Source organism: Aptenodytes patagonicus, chromosome 1 (assembly GCF_965638725.1).
Source record: "Aptenodytes patagonicus chromosome 1, bAptPat1.pri.cur, whole genome shotgun sequence".
NCBI lineage: Eukaryota > Metazoa > Chordata > Aves > Sphenisciformes > Spheniscidae > Aptenodytes > Aptenodytes patagonicus.
Genome location: NC_134949.1, coordinates 133,120,937 through 133,137,863, shown reverse-complemented (window position 1 = coordinate 133,137,863; position 16,927 = coordinate 133,120,937). Strand labels below are relative to the sequence as shown.

The window sequence follows — 16,927 nt, the reverse complement described above, 5'->3', positions numbered from 1 at the left end:
CCCATCAAAAAAAAGAACTACAGGAATAATGCAGGTTTTGCCTACCAAATCAAACATTGCCCCAGAGAAATACCTGTGATGATTATTGCCTACATCTAGAACGGTATTACCTGGTGGCATCAGAACTAACTGGCCTTCAAGAATGCTGTTAATTTCCTTTTAGCACTGGAAAACTCAGTGTTAAAACACATTTCACCCATCTCAGTTTATCCATTTCCTTTCCTCTTTCTGCAGAGGGAACAATGCCAACATCACTTTTACTGTTCAGCAGTTTACACCCAGAAAGCCTCCAACCTTTTTGTGTTAGGCCTTGACAATTGTTCTACTTTTGGTCCCTTTCTCACTGTAGGCCTCCAAACTCACAGCGACCTAGTGTGCTGTGCATTTGAGTTAATAACTTCACACAAACAGAATACATGGGAGGAGTAAAGCGGCAAAACACACCTATTGGCACTACTGTACCATGACACTGCTCCTAGCAGCATCCCCTTGAGTAGTTCAGGAAAAACAAACAAACATGTGCCTCCTCCTGAAGTGCACTAATGCTTGAGAAAGTATTCTTTACAAGCAGCTCTAAGATATATGAGAGTGTAAAAAAGTCAGTCACCATGGAGGAATAAACGTAGGTGTGCTGATACAAAAAAAAGAAGCAGCGAGCAGACACCTTCTGGACAAAGGCAGACATGCCTCAAAGAGGCCAATAAACTTTGGGACAGTTTATTGCTTTCTAGAGCAAACTCTAAACTACATGATATTAGCTAGCCCATGGTTAGCAACAATATATCAAATAAAGAATTAAAAACACAAAAGTATGATCAAATGCGGTCAGAGATCAATAAAATCACTTTCAAGTACATATTTATATGTAAAGAAGTTTTTATTCACCCCTTCCTATGACAACTGTAAGTGATGATGTCAGCGAACATTCAGAAAAATAAATTCTGTGTCTACAGTATTGCTAGCACATCTTACCTGTAAGTGTGTATATATGTAGAAGGTAGATCAAAAATATACCAATAATATGGAATTTTCATTACGAGATTGGGTGGCCTTAGTCAATCACAAAAAATTTATCTATCAGTACAGAAAGAAGCATCTCTTTCAAGTACAGAGACTCCGAAATCCTCACTAGAGGATTAAAAATTTATAAAAAGCTTACATAATTCCATGAAGGCAAGGCCTTAAAAGGCATTTGGCAGCATTAAAATCTATTTAAAATAATATATTTTTTAAAAAAATCATATTTTCAAGTAAGAATGTAAATATTTTCTCATGTATATGATTTTTCTACTCATGTATGATTGCAGTCCACAAAAGCCTGCATGCTGCAATACTTAAAACATGTATTTTAATGCTTGTATCAGACTTTATTGGTGACTGATATAAAAATTGAAACTTTAAAAATACACATGATTATTTTCAGCACTGTTCTTGGACAGAGAGTGCTTTATGTCGTCACAATACTTCACTGCTAAGGCATACCTTACTGGTTAAGTGCTGCATTAACAGTTTCTATCCTATGATAAAATGAATCTATCTATTTTTTCTATACATAAAATGAAATAAAACTAGTTAAAATGAAACTATTCTTAATAATAGCATTAGTTAGAAAACATTTCAGTAAATTTTACATGCTAGGAATAGCAATAGAAAATTGCAGGATTTGTTTTTGAAAACCATCAATCAACAGGCATAGACCAGTGTGAACTTACTTCCCCTGTCTTATTTTTGACCTTCATGACTTGATTGAAATGCAAAGGTTTTCTCTGTAAGAAAAGGTCTGTTCCCTGTACCTTTAGGCTTAAGTTATGGGACATCTCCCAAAAACTCAGATAGTCATGCTACGCTCTGATGAGCTTTGTATGGTGGATTGGATAGATACCTGTGGTTGCTTGTGATACCTGTGGTTGCCTGGCTCAAAGACTTGGACTAATGCTTACTCCACCCCCAATTTTTTCTTTTTTTTTTTTTTCTTTGAGTGTGTTATTTTCACATTTAGATGAGGAAAAAAAAGAAAGATACAGACAAAAGCTATAACAATTAATTTTAAACATTAAAGCCAGAGCAATTCATCATTGTATCAGTTGTATTCATAGTTGTAACTTTGGTTTCTTTTTTTTTCTCTTTCTTTCTTTCTTTTTTTACCTTTCTGTTTTTTTTTTTTCTTTCCCAGGAGGTAAATATATAGTTTAAACACTGTGACAAAGCATTTTGGTGCTGCAGCCAATCCTCTCTGCTCCGCACACCCTCATGCCTTTAGAGGCCTCCAAGATGTCAAACACAGCGGGTCAAGTGGTAAAATGAACAGCTTTGGCAATCCCTTTTCCTTTTCCAGTTGCTTAACAGTGCTCAGTGCTTTTGTTTTATTCTGGTTTAGATGATTGCCTCCAGATATGGACTCTCCTCAGGCTGAGGCACTGTTGTATACTGAACTTAGCTGCAGCTTATTTGAACACTTACCCATTGCTCCTTACTGAAGACCTGCTAGCATTCACGCAAATAAGAGACTAACACAACTAGCACAAATTGGAAGTTCTAGCAGTTCTGCTGTTAGCTTTTAAGCCTCGCAGCTTCCATTGGTATCTATTTGTTAAGCAAAGAGGAAAAAAAATTCATTTCAACTATGATGAGACTGGGACAATAGACTCTCATATGCTGTACTGTGTGTGATATAAACCAGCTCTTTCAGAAAATAAAAAAAAAAATAGAGCACTGTGCATCTTATGCCATAGCTGCAATGTTACCATGTCCTGAAGAAAAACAAAATCTAGAATTATGGCATAATTGACTAATTAGAACTACTGGGTTTTAGAAAATGTCTCGTTTTAAATAAATTACGTATATATGTTAATTACTTCTGATAAAGATGGCATATCTCAATCTTAATAATTGCAGTAGTTCAAAATTGACAAATAAAAGGAAATCTGTATGTCTCTGTTATGTGACTTTAAACAGATATTTGTAACATTATAAAAGGACTTATTAAAAAAACAAAGACTGTACCTCATAATCATTCAACAAACACTGCTCAGGCCATGTACAGTCGCTAGCATTTTGGGGGGAAGATAAGCCTTTAACTACCAGTGATTCAAAAGAGATAGCTATTCTCAATATTAGAAATCAGTAAATAAGCAAATGCTTGGGTACTCATGTTACATTTTGGAATGAAAAAAATCTGAACACATTGCAAAATCTACATCCTGGGCTGGTTTTCAACAGATATTTAAAAATGTTACTTAGAATTCTATAAGCGTTTACTTGGAAAACACTTTTGCAATTGATTTATATGTGTTACCTTCCAGTGGACAAAATGTACATGAAAGTTTTTATATGCTAACTATAGAATACATGAATCCATAGAGTTGTTAACTGTTTCTTGTCTTCATCTTGTAATATTTTTCACAGCTGAAAAAATACATACAGATATTATAAAGGAAATTCACCTGCACAGCAGGAAGTACCCGAAAGAATGGAAGGAATTTCAAATTATTTTTTATTCAAAATAGAATTTCAAAATTGTGTTTCTCAGAGAGTGGTAAGCTATAGAGAAGAAACCGTATATAGTGGCAGAACAAGCTTCTACACGATATGCTGGAAGGCAGCCTTCCTAGGATCAGACTTTGGTCAATGCCAACTTATTTAATGGCTGATTTATTAAGACTACAGAAGTGCCCTAATCTTAGACAGCATTTATGCATAAAACTTTAGGGCTGTCTTGAATAATAATATGTGTAACTCTACTGACTGATCACCAATGAACCAATTAATGTTAAATAAAGCACAGATATGTTAGAATACAGTCCATCTGATGTCTAAATTGACTAAGCCATTTTGAAATGGACTGTTGATTTGTGATGCTAACTTTCCAGATACTTATGCAAACTGCATCTGTCAACTGTTTGCTGAGATAATTTAGAAAATAATCTAAAAATACCATTAGAATACCACATAAGTGTTGAATGCTAAGAGCTTCAAAGAGCAAGGTCCTAAACCTTAAACATTGACACTTTCCAGAAATGTTAAAAGGCATTATCTAATTATTTTCCATCTTTATTTCTTAAAATAACCTTAATCTACATTTATAGAGATGTAATCATACAGAATAATAATTCGGTTTGTCATTTAGGCTGATTTTGTTACTCCAAGACATAGATTTTTTAAAATAATGTGAATGAAATTGCTGTCAATCCAGCAGTTTTAAAAACTAATTAAATATACATACATGGATATTCAGCACTCACACTGTACATATACAGATTTACTTCCTTCTACACCTTTATGAATATACTCAGAAACATCCATAAAAAAAAAAAAGTGATGCACTGACATCCTTAATTGTAGACAGGAGATGAACATCATCTCTTCAAAAGGTACTGTCACTTAGGGCCAGATCAATCTGCATCAGGTCTTTTCCCTTGTTATTTAATTAAATATTATAGCCAAGTAATTTTGACACCAAATTCCTCACCATGTAATTTATTATGTTAATAAATTATGATATACTATATCAGAGAAAATAAGATGGTAATTAGCTGCCTAGTTTCCCAAATAACCAGGTAATTATAAGGAAGAAAATCCTATACTAGTCCAAAGAATATTGAGAGACAACTGGGTGCTATGTCACACATGATTCTTTAACCAAAAGCTGTCAAGTCTTGTTTCCATCTCAACCATACAGAGAGCAATAAGAGATGCCTGTGGCGTGGCTAAGACTACATTCTTAAAACTGCTTCATATAATTTAAAGACAGCATCCTAAATCAGCCTTAGTCCAAGTTGCAGCAAAAGTTTTCATTCCTATGTGACGAGGTAAAGCTGTTGAGTTTCACTTTCAAATGTAATTCAGATCACTGAAGTTCGTAACAGATAATGAAAAATGGCAAAGAAAAACCTTTTCTGTAAAGTTCTGTCATCTACAAGACAGGATTTAACTTCACTCTATTAAAATACTGTAGATTTGCAGTGATGATAGTGAATACTGTACAGAATTAATAAGGAAATACAAGAAGACAAATATGCTTTAGAAGGAAGAACTCAAAATACTGTAGTAAACTGGTCCACTTTTACAAAAGAAGGCTATAGGTGGTCTCCACTTAAATTACCACAACAGAGTATGCATTCATTTTAGACACAGAGAAGGTAAAGTGCATTTTAAAATGCATCTATAAAACTAGCTGCTCTTCAGCTATATTGAAGACACTATTCATCTTCAGTGTACTTCCCATAGCCTTCTTATCTTAAATTAGACATAAAACTACAGTATTTGAAATACAATTAAATTATATGGAATACATTTTCTAATAGCAATTTCCAGGTTGATGGGTGCTAGAAAATGGGTGTAAATATTCAGCTGTGATTCTCTTCCCAAAGATTCTCATTCATCCTCACCCTTTCTGCAGACCACAGTCAAAAAAGCCCAGTGTTTAGCTGTGCTTTGTAAAGCTATTTGTTTAAAAAGCTGCCACTGGAAAAGTCAGAAAAGTTAAATGGTGTCACAGGATCACCTCTGTCCTGTCCTTAAGAGACTCAAAGCACATAGGTGAAACAGATACTAATCCATCATTGTATAGTTCTTTTCTTTTGTCCAGTAGATATTTTCCTATTTTGCTTTTCTAATGCCTTTTCTCTCTCTTTTATTTGTCCTCTCTCCCACTCATCGTAGGAATTATGAAGAATTAGTTTGCCCCTTCTTCTTGGCGACCATTACTTGGTTATTTACTCAAATAAATATCTAAGCAAGGATAAGAGAAGAAAACCACTCCATTCCACTGCTGCTGGTCGTGAAAACTGTCGAAAACAACGATCGAAAACAATGGTAGCACATTACCACTGAAGTATCCATGTTATTTAGATGCAGACAGATAATTAGGACACCAAGTCCTGTGTTTATCTAACTGTGACAGATTTATTTCAATTGATGTTTGATTTATATTTTAGAAAATGTCTTTATATATAAACATATTTTAACAGTTAAAAAAAGAAGTTTAAATTTCATTAAATGAACTAAATAGAGCTCCACAGGGAAATATTCACTGAAAACAGCAAGATGCTCTTAAAAGAATGAACTTAAACAAATTCTTGTATTTCGATGTAAACTTGATCAGTCCTTAATCTGGTTCCAGAAGTTGATCACATACTCTCTCACCTGAAGTGATCATCCAGCTAGGAGACAGGTATTTTGAATTTCTGAATGCTTTACAGAATCTTAAACAGAACAATGTCTTTTATTTGGAAAAATGAAGCTTATGATATTTATTTCATAATAAGTACTAAGCGTGCTGATATTTCATCCATATTGCAGGTAACTGTTGAACTGCTCAGATGAAATCACTTACCTGATAAATACATGTTTTGTACAGTTATTTTCCTTATTCATTCTTGTTCAATGCATAGTCTAATTGGTATGAAAAAGACAGTCTCTCCTGATGTTAATCATTTGTTCAACTTTATTATTTTTCCCAGTATGGCCAAAATCCAGGCCCAAAGAGTTCAGTAGTAAAATGACCATAAATTTCAATAGAATGTTCATGTGTGTCACCAATGAAATTACTGAAATGACTTAGGGAAGCTTATTCTTTTGCTTGTATACGCGTCAATAGGTACCTAATTTTGACAGCTGTTAATAGGTTTCAAGAACAATATTCCTCCTGTCCTAAAAATACTCTGGCTTACTATTTACAGCACAGTTCAGCATATGTGATGGCAGAAAGAATGTTGGATAGCTTGATAAAATATGGTAATGGGACATATGAAATAAGAACTTATAGTGTAGGCTCTGCACCTGTGTTCATCTAGAAAATGTTTTCTCATGATAAAGGCCTTCAGTACTCTCTACACACAGAGTAATTTCAGTCAGCTCAATAAAATCTAAACTGAGCCATGACATAAACATGCTTATAGACTGCTGAAATGAAAGCATGGAAAAAAACCTTTAAAACAGGCATTAACTAAAGCTAATTTAATTAAATGTAATCAATATATCAATAACTGATTTTGATCCTGATTTGAATTAAACTATCTGAATCTAGCTTTTTCTCTGCAACAGATAACTGTTTTCATCACACTGGAACAGTGGCATAAACTGTTGCAGAAATATAGTAACTGGAAGATTTAGGTTTAGACTGTAGGAAAGGGGATTGTTAACTTTTCTGAAAATACTGTGTGACTGCCAAGGCTTAATGATTTTAGATTCTGCAGAGATAATCTAGAAATAAATGTCCCTCGACCTCTCTAGTGTTATAATTTTTACTGAAATCAATTTTTTAAAAACCAAACGTAATTTTAATATGCAAAAATTGCATACTGCTCTAGGATTAAACTTTAATGGCTTGGTTTTTGAGGAGTATCTTAAGCTTCCATGAATTTCAGTGGGATTTAGTGGTTAATCATCATTTTAAAACACGGTGGTAAAATATTCCACTCTTTACTAAGTTATTCAGATTTCACAACTGAAGTTACTACCGACTGATTTCAAATGGAAATTTTTAGCAGAAATAAAGTAGAACACTAAACTTTTCTTAACACGGGAATCTGAAATCTGCCCCACTGAAAAACTGAATTTTCTGCCCACTATTTATTTTGCCACATATGAATAAAGACACTGGGTGGGAGAAGGAACTTGTAAGACAACGTGAACTCCAAAAACGTTTTCCCACTCAGTGTCATTTTAGGTTTTGTGCAGTTGTATTTATGTATTTGTGTACCATGTTTAATCTGTTGTTGCAATAAACCTACTTTTTTCCCTATAGAATGTCACACATTACTCTCTGACAATTTTCACATAGGGAGATGACCACTATACCAAATTGAATAATGTCTCAAAATTGGCATTAAACAGAACATGCAGTGTTTGAGGTAATATAACTACATGATACCTTATTATCAAAAGTAGTGACAGAAAATTCATTTTATATATATACATCCATATATATTTGTCAATTAGTTGCTGGATATTTACTGCTACGTATTTGTGAGACAACCAGAATTTTATGAGAATCTACCATGCTAGAGAGAATCAATTCTTATATGGTTATGGTTCCTATATTCTTCTGACAGATCTTCCCAACAAATACTGGGGAAAAGTAAAATCCAGGGGAGCATGATCATTCTAATTTCACACTTTGATATCAGACATATATTAGCTCCAACAAAGGTAAGGAATGCAATTTTGTCATTAAGCCACATAATTAAAGGTCTTCTTCAATGCAGTCTTGCTATGTTTATTCAATGAATCATAGTGAATTGCAAGATATACAGTACAACTAAATCCTCATTGATTTATAATAACAACTTTCAATTGTTAAATAAGTCTGTTATTGAATACATCATCAATTATAAATAACAAATGCAGCAGTTTTCTATTTCTTTTGCTTTAAAAATAAATTCATTTTTGTATTTTTATAATATGGTTTTATTCAGTCGGTGGTTAACATAGAAAATCTCTGTGAAAGTTATTTTTGCTGGTATATGTATGTGTTCAAGTGACTAGTTTGAATTCTAATTTTTCTTTTCTATTTTAAAGTCTTGCACAAACAATTAATTAATCCTCACAACATCCCTGTGAGGTAGGTACTTAGGCTGTATTAAAAAAAGAAAAAAAAAGGACTCAAGAAATTCACTGATTCAGCTAAGCCAAAACTAAGATAGTAACAAGGCAGTTGTACTTCTCACTCTGATTTGAGCCATGGAATTATACTGCCTCTCACCAGTTTCAGTAGCTTCTGTAAAACTTCTAAAATATTTCATATGAATATCACCTTGGTCATTGTCAACGGAGAAAGATATTTTTCATAAGAAATGGAGAAGGATACAATAATTATCCTGTACACATGTAAATTTCATTGAATAATGTCCTAATTCCCCAGACAAATACTAACAAGCAGCCTTCTTGCATGAAATATTTGAGATTATTTAAAAAAAATAACCATTACAAGAATATAAATAATATATTTTATCAATAAAAATACATGTAATAGTTACATGGCTTTAAGAAGTCAATGACTGTATTCCTTTGACCAATTCAAAAGCACATGTGCTGCTGTATCTACCTTACATATTTTAAAGAAAAATATGCTAATATATAGTTTTATTGATTTGTTAGTAAAATTTTGTAATTAATATACTCATCCTCTGTCATGGTAGGTGGTGGGTGACATAAAAAAAGCACACTGACAGCAGAATGTTTTATATAAATTGCGTGCACATTCTTATTTCTTACTTGCTTATCAAAGGAACAAATATATTCATTATAAGAAAAGACTCATTTACAAGACAAAGTGAAACCTGCTCTAGGTCCATGCCAGTATAAACAATTTGCAACTGATTACATCCATCAAGTTTAATATAAACCATAGTAATGTGAAAAGAGTAATCAGATGGAACAAGATTTAATAACATACAAACCAAAGTTCATGTTTCTCTGATTGTTTCCATTAACTGCATAGCTATCCCAATTATTATTTTTATATATACATTATGTAACTTAATATTAGAGAAGTTAAAAATACAAAAACCATAGTACATTAAATCGAGGACTGTATTGACCAAAAGTTTATACATTATTGCTGATTTTTGGAACTCTTTTTTTCTTTTTTTAAAACATAGTCGACCATGTATCAATTAGAAATAACACTTCATGTATTTAAATTTTCATTATCCTGTCAGGATGGCCCCTCTGCAATCTAGGTGCATTTAAAAATAAATAAATAAAATTATATGGTTTTGAAACACCCCTTTACCCCTCGTACTTTTAACATTACAGAAGAGCACATAATGCAACAACTTCCTTGAGAGCAAATCTTATCATTCTTCATATAATATCAAAAGCCCAGATGACAATGAGCAGAGTAGTAGGAATGGCAAGGAAAAACTGCCATGTAAATGCAAAAGCAATCTCTGGTAACCTTCCAAATGCATAATACCCAATACCTATTTTGGCCATAAATCTGGAATAGTGACAGTTTTTTCCCTTTTATTTATCCAGTTTTTGCAGCATGTATAAACCAGTAAGAAAAATTATATTTTGTACACAACTAAACAACTCAAAATCAGAAGACACAAAGTTGGTTCATAAAATTATGTTTTCATCCTGTCAAATTTAAAAGTACACTTTCTTGCAAAAACTCCTTTGAGAATTCAAGCATTTGAAGAAGAGGCCATGTATATATAGTGTCATAAGATTTCTTTTAATCTCTTCCTAAAGTGGGTATAACGTGTTATGGACAAATAAAAAACAATTAAAACTGGCATGGGATGGGTAGTTTGAAAAAGACAATTCTTCTGATTTAAACATTCACTGAACAAACTAGATGCATGGCAAACTGACGTTTTTAAACTGGAAAATGTTATGGAAAAAATAATGAGGCAACAGAAATAAACATGAATTTTTCATTGCTGAGTTTTTTGTAATTAGCTGATTTAACTTAAGGGTAATTTTAAGACCAAAGCAGAGAACTATTGTATTAGAAAATAAAGATTCCCCCACTTGCAGACACTAGGGTTTTTCTTATTAATATCTGAAGAGTTGACACTGACCCTGAAGCTCTCATTGTTAGTAGGATGCTGTTAGTAGTACCAGTTGCAAACATATGGGTTTGCCAGTAACAACTCACAATTTGTGCATAGTTGAGTCTTCGAAACTGAGCAAATTTGCTCTCAAAATCTCGCCAGCGCTTGCTGAGCTGTATCAGGGTTGGCTCCACTGCTTTTGCAGCCCCATCCTTAGACAAGCGTTCAGCCTGCCTGTGCACCGCATTCAGATCTTCCTTCTTCTTCTCCAATTCTCCATCAATCTCCTAGTGAGCAAAACCAATACAGGGCCCAGGACAGTTAGCTAACTAGATCAATCAACTTAAAAGTAGCAAAATACTTCTGTCAGAAATTCCATTTCCATTTTATTGTTACAATTAAAATTTACAGCTGTTTCATGTTGTATTTTACATTTAAACAAAACAAAAATAACTGAAATTGAAGAACGTTCTTTGAGATCGGCTGTAGAGATACTAACCGCTAGTACACACTGAAAACTAGTTAGCAAAGGCCAACAGTTTCCACTTCCAGACTCTTGCTAGTACACTGCGATGGGCAATTGGAGAAATTCTTTTCTCAATAAGGGTCAGCATATTCAGGACAAATAGAGTTTGGACAGCTTACAAATATATTATTTGACTCTTCAATATATTACTTAACTCCTATTTTACTCTGTGGGAAACTCAACAGAGAATGAAGCAAAGAAAGACGATGCAAAATAAACTAGGAAAACCTTTGACAGTATGTAAATAAATCTATAGAGTTTGACAGTGACATATGAATATGTTCTGATGAAAATGAATGTGCTAACATGGGATAGAGGTCATCCATATATTGGTAAGTCATTTGTTCATCTGGAACAAAGATACATAAAATCAATTACAATTTTTACTAGAAAACATTTGATGCTTCTTAATACATTGCACACTTTCCATATTATCAACAAAAAAATTTATTTAGTGTGTTTCAAATTATTTATGTAACATTCTGTATAACAAACAAATACAAGATATAGTACAACAGAGAAATGTCAGTTTGAACACAGATAATTACGGTTTGTTTTACTATAAATAGAAATAAAGAACCGAACTGGTAATTTTCTGTATCTATTTGAAAATTTGTGGCATTTGCTGTCTGTTAAATTGATAAATTATCACTCAAAAAGATCTACCATTGCCATCCCAAAACAACATTACCTTTAGCTTCTGCTCGTCTTTGTGGTCTGGTAGACTGGCTAACTTTTTCTCAATGTCATCCAGCCATGTCATTAGGTCATCAGCCTGCCTCTTGTACTGATACCATTGATGAGAAATCTCTAAAGCCTTTTTTCTTCTTTGAGATCTCAAGTCCTGTTCACAGTGCAGACATTATTAGAATATGAATTAAAGGCTTATAAAATATGAATTGGCATGTGTGCACACTGAAGGGAAAAGAAGTGCCCAAGGCCACTATTTGTTTTAATTAAACATTGATATTTAAATCAAGTATATAAATATCTGAATGCAGCATATTTCCTTCAGTTTAACAGTATATAAGTAACTGAACACAGCATATTTTCATCAGTTTAACAGATTATTTTTTCTTTTCAAGGAGGTTACCTAATTCAGGGTTGTTCACATGTTGAATAAACCACTGAGACAGTCACCAATATTCAGAGACGTTAAGATTCTTACATAAATGTCGATATTTTATGTAAAACACTTCTGCTCAGAATACTTACTGGACAGATGGAAACACAGCCCACTTAGTATCTAGCCATAAGTGGGCTTCCTGTGTTTTGTGGTCTCCTGTGAAATTCTATCCTGCAAGCAAACTCAGTAGCTATTCAAAAGAAAATCAATGCAGAAATATATGCAAAGACAGGTTTCCTTTTTCTAATTTAAATACCATCTACATGTCAAATGTATTGTGTTTGTGACTCAGCTTCATAAAAGTATTAAAATCTCTCTTTAAAATAGAATTTTTTAACTTCCTGTTATTTCATATAAATATTAATAAATACACTCCATTTACATTTGCTTTAACTGCTTAACTTTGCTCATACAGAATTCAGAAAATTTTTTTCACTACTATAACTTCTTATTAAGAAGTAAATTAAAAATTACTGGTACATTTTATATAAAAATACTCAGATGAATTTACCTCAACCATTCTTGAATTTTATTTAACAAGGTTGAATGCCTTAACTGAGTCACCCAAAGGAAAATCAATCACTCTATTCCATAAAAACAGACAGTAAGGATCTGGTGAATAGCATAGTTCTAGAAACACTTTTCTTGTTTCTCCTCCATAAAAATTATGAATTACTTCCATTTAACTTGGAACAGTCAAAGACACACCGAATAGATTTCAAGTTTCTTTTAAATGTGGACAAAATAATGGTATATTCCAGCTATTCCTTTACTGAATTCACACAGATCTGCAAAACTTTAAAAATTAGATTGAAAACCACAGGAAAGGAAAGATGCTGCTTAAAAATAAGTAATAATAAAATGTAACCATACCATGTTCCCCAAGCCAAGAACAACTTAATGAAAATTTTCAAAAGAACGAAAAATTTTCTTTTGAAAGAATTATATTTTCATCTTATATTTTCAAAATAAGATGAAAAATTCTTCTATAGTAGCCAGAGCCTACAGCTCCAGGCAGGCGACCAAGATGACTTTCCAACTGTAAGATTCTTTCTTTCCTTACTTTTATTTTATCCTGGAAAGACAACACTCCCAGTTATGACTATTAGCTTGTCCAAATAGGTCTCCCTGTGGATGTTTCTAGGAACAGTATCGTACAGTTATACCTCCAGGAGTGTGGAAACACAGAATTTTGATATGTGACTTTGGTTTTCAGCCTCTTAGCTGCTAGGTCTATTGGCACTACCACCTACCCTAATTTAAAGAGGCTGGAGCCACTTTTCCCTGTAAAAGAGCATAGCATGTAAATCTTTTTTACTAAAGGATAAGACAACTTACTCATTGCCAGCAGTATGTTCTACAACTGAAAATATAAATTTGTGAGAGCTGATTCTAACTAAGGTCTTGACTGCTGTTGGAGACACATAAAACATGCATAATGCATTAAAAACCGGAATTATTATCAAAGAAATCATTGTAGTCCAACTGGCAATCACACGGTTGTAACACTGAGGACAAAACAGTACTTTTTAAGCTGGAGATTTAAAATGTCTTTTCCAAGGCATCAAGAGCAGTATATAAGAAAATATATGTTTATAGCCAAATAGTTTTAAATTACTCATCTCTAAATAGTGATGAAGATTCATTTAATTTAAGAGAACAATGCTCTGAAATGAAGAAAAAATGGGTTTAGTAGCATGTGCTTATAAATGTAGCTCCTGTACCTTGAGAGCATTATGTTTAGTCTGCAACAGCTGCTGTTTTATCTTTATTTCCTCCCGTTTTCTCTCATCTGTGATTCTTTTTTGTAGCGTGTCGCCCCTTTGCAGCAATTCTTTCACTGTGCTCTCACTGTCTTCACTCTGATTTAAAAAAATAACAAGTATAATGGGCATTTTAATCTAATTATTGCTTAAGTACTAGGAGATACAGACATATAAAAACTACACTTCCTCTCCTCAGGTAATCATCTAACAGCTACTTGCAGTTCTATACTGAAGACCAAATAGCTTTTATTTGCTCTCTACAACACATGTAGACGCTTGAGGGGTACAAGTAATACAGCACTTGAAAACCTACAGATGTTTGATACTACATTTTACGCAGCATCCAGGATAACAGGATGAAAACATTAAAGGCAAAAAGGTAAAATATATTTTACTTTAAAACAAAAAGAATAGAAATATCTAAAATATTCTAAATCACTGTCAGTAGTCACTGAAATTGCCAGTATGCTAGGAGGCCATGTAATTCCTGACCATTTCATGTATCATCACAATGCAAAACAGCTATTCTGGCAGGGAAAATGATACCACTCAGTACTTCTTACGCAGAAGTTGAATCTATGCCACAGCTTCTGGGAGTGTATCTCTTGAACTACACTAAACATTTTACGTAAAGAAAGGGAACAAGATATGCTCAAGTAGTGGAAACTGCCCTGTCAAATTTGATTCACTTAGACTTTACCACTGCAGTACATACTGCCTTAAATTTTAATTTTCCTGCATAAAAAAAAAAGGAAAAAAGAAAAAAGGTCCTGTAAAGATTCCTTTCAGCATTGATATAAAATTTCTTAAAAGGAATGTTGTTTGTAAAGAAATATATATTTGATCTTGCTGAGGATTCACAAAGAGAGGGTCCTAAAGATGAATCTCTGTTATTGCCCAGCCAAGAAATGTCATCCCTCTGAAAATCACTCTGGAGAAAACACACCACAGTGGCAACAGTAGCAAAGCACAGCAGTATTTTATTCCACTCTTCTTTCATTTTTCCCCCCCTCATATGCATAAACAGTTTTACTACTTGCAAAGAGCAAACATGAGTAATAAAGCTTACCACAGCCACAAAACCTATTTACAATAAATGGTCAAATCAGATCTGTTAAGAACTAATTGGCAAGAGGCATTTCTTTCAGTGATCATTGCCTAACATTTATTTTTAGTGAATGTCTTATTTTACTATATTGCCCATTTAGATACATCATTCTGAGTTTTCTTGGTCTTTATGCTGCTACAGAGATTTTAGTATTCATTCCCTATTCTGTAACATTGCTGGTACTAGTATAGGACCTGTAGATAATATTCCTGTTTTGCTTACTCTTTTCACAAGGGTTGAAAAATGTTTTTCTTATAAACTAACAATTAACTTATCACTAAAACTTTTAGTTAATGCTAACTTGGGTCTTTTGATTTTATAATATATTAGCACAGTAAAATTTTGTCCAGGTCATAGCTAAAGATCCTAACACAAATATGGAAGTTCCTAATTTTCACTCAGGATTTCTCATCTCCCTGCCTACTTCACTCAGACTTCCATTTCAACCAAATTACCGTATCTTTATTGAAGTCCTCCTCTTTCAGATTCACCCCCTGCTGAATTTCAACCTCCAGTGGTTCAAGCAATTTTTGTATATCAAAGTCAAATTGCTCCAATTCCTTCAAAGGAATGAAGGGCTAAAATAGGAGAAACACAAAGATTATTTATTTAAATCACATACTTAAGAGTTTTATTAGAAACATAAATGAAAAGAGACATCTGTTCTACCTCTTATTGCTAAAACAATGGTAGACTTTCCATCATGTGGAAAAATATCTACACCATACATCTCAAAGTACCCAAAGATACAAGTAAAGATAGGTATTTAACAAAACTGTAGAATTTCCATATGAACGGAAACATAAGAATTCTATGGTGAGTGAAAATTAAAAAAAAATATATTATATTCTCACATTTGTGTGTAAGAACAGGGTCAGATAAACAATGTAATATAACAATTTGTCTAAAAAATTAAATGTTGACACTAGTTGGCTAAATCTGGTTTGTCAGAAATTACTCACACAGCAACAAGCAATCCATTCAGCTGAAAAACCACCTACTACTACCAATTGAGAAAAATTTCATTATAATTTGTTTCAGTGTTTTGAAGTCATTGCTCTCTCACAAAGAATAGCAAAAATGCCAGGTGAATTATACAAAACAAAAGACAGATAATCTTTGTATAAGATACTCCCCTAACAATATTTTGTAACATATTAAAAAACCCAACAAAACTCCACTAAAAGAGCTTGTATTTCAAAAAAGCCTCAACAAAAATGCAGGACCAAAAACCTCTCAACCAAACAAAATAGACACAATTCCTCCAAAATGAATCACAGTATAATTATGGTGCTTTAGCTTAGTGTTCCGTTTTAAACTCTAAAACAAGTGCCATTTATTAACAATAATACACTGCCCTTTATCTACCTGATACCGGAGTGCCTGTGGATAGTACAATGTACAATAGGCAATATATTTATTAAGTGCATTGCAAAGGATCAACCGAAAAAGCTTTCTTCTTTCAAAGCTTTAAATGCAAGAACAAGCAACAAATTCTTTATGATTCTTGCATAAAATTTAGATTTAAAGGTAATTAATGCTTTATGATGTTCTAGGAACTCTTGGACATACAACTGTCTTCTTGCTAAAGACAGAAGCACATTATATTCTAATCAGTTCTCTTTTACTCTTCCCTCCAGTACAATTGGTATTTATTATAAAGCAAAAGTTTGCAATGAAGATGATAACATTCAAAGTTAATCAGCTAAAACAAGAGAGACAGGACATCATCTATTCTCAGCTGTTCAACAGATAACCTGAGAGACTTAGGGTAAAAATGCCTTAATTGTATCTGGTTGATTGTTTTAATGACAAAGTTTTTGCGCACTTATGAACATTTATGGAAATATAATAATGTACAATATTTATAGAGAATAATACTGCGTTCGCAAATTT

The 16,927-nt window shown here is 33.1% G+C and overlaps 1 protein-coding gene across 12 annotated transcripts in view; it reads right to left on the bottom strand.

Annotated features, from left to right (window-relative positions):
- DMD (dystrophin) overlaps positions 1-16,927 on the bottom strand; it is a 1,394,632-nt gene that overhangs the window by 704,247 nt on the left and 673,458 nt on the right. For all 12 annotated transcript variants that reach the window (XM_076355694.1, XM_076355734.1, XM_076355779.1 and 9 more), the window contains 4 exons: positions 15,487-15,609; positions 13,882-14,019; positions 11,723-11,875; positions 10,610-10,792 (listed from right to left, as the gene is read on the bottom strand). In XM_076355694.1, the coding sequence (XP_076211809.1) occupies positions 10,610-10,792; positions 11,723-11,875; positions 13,882-14,019; positions 15,487-15,609 (597 nt within the window). The remainder of the gene's footprint in view (positions 1-10,609; positions 10,793-11,722; positions 11,876-13,881; positions 14,020-15,486; positions 15,610-16,927) is intronic.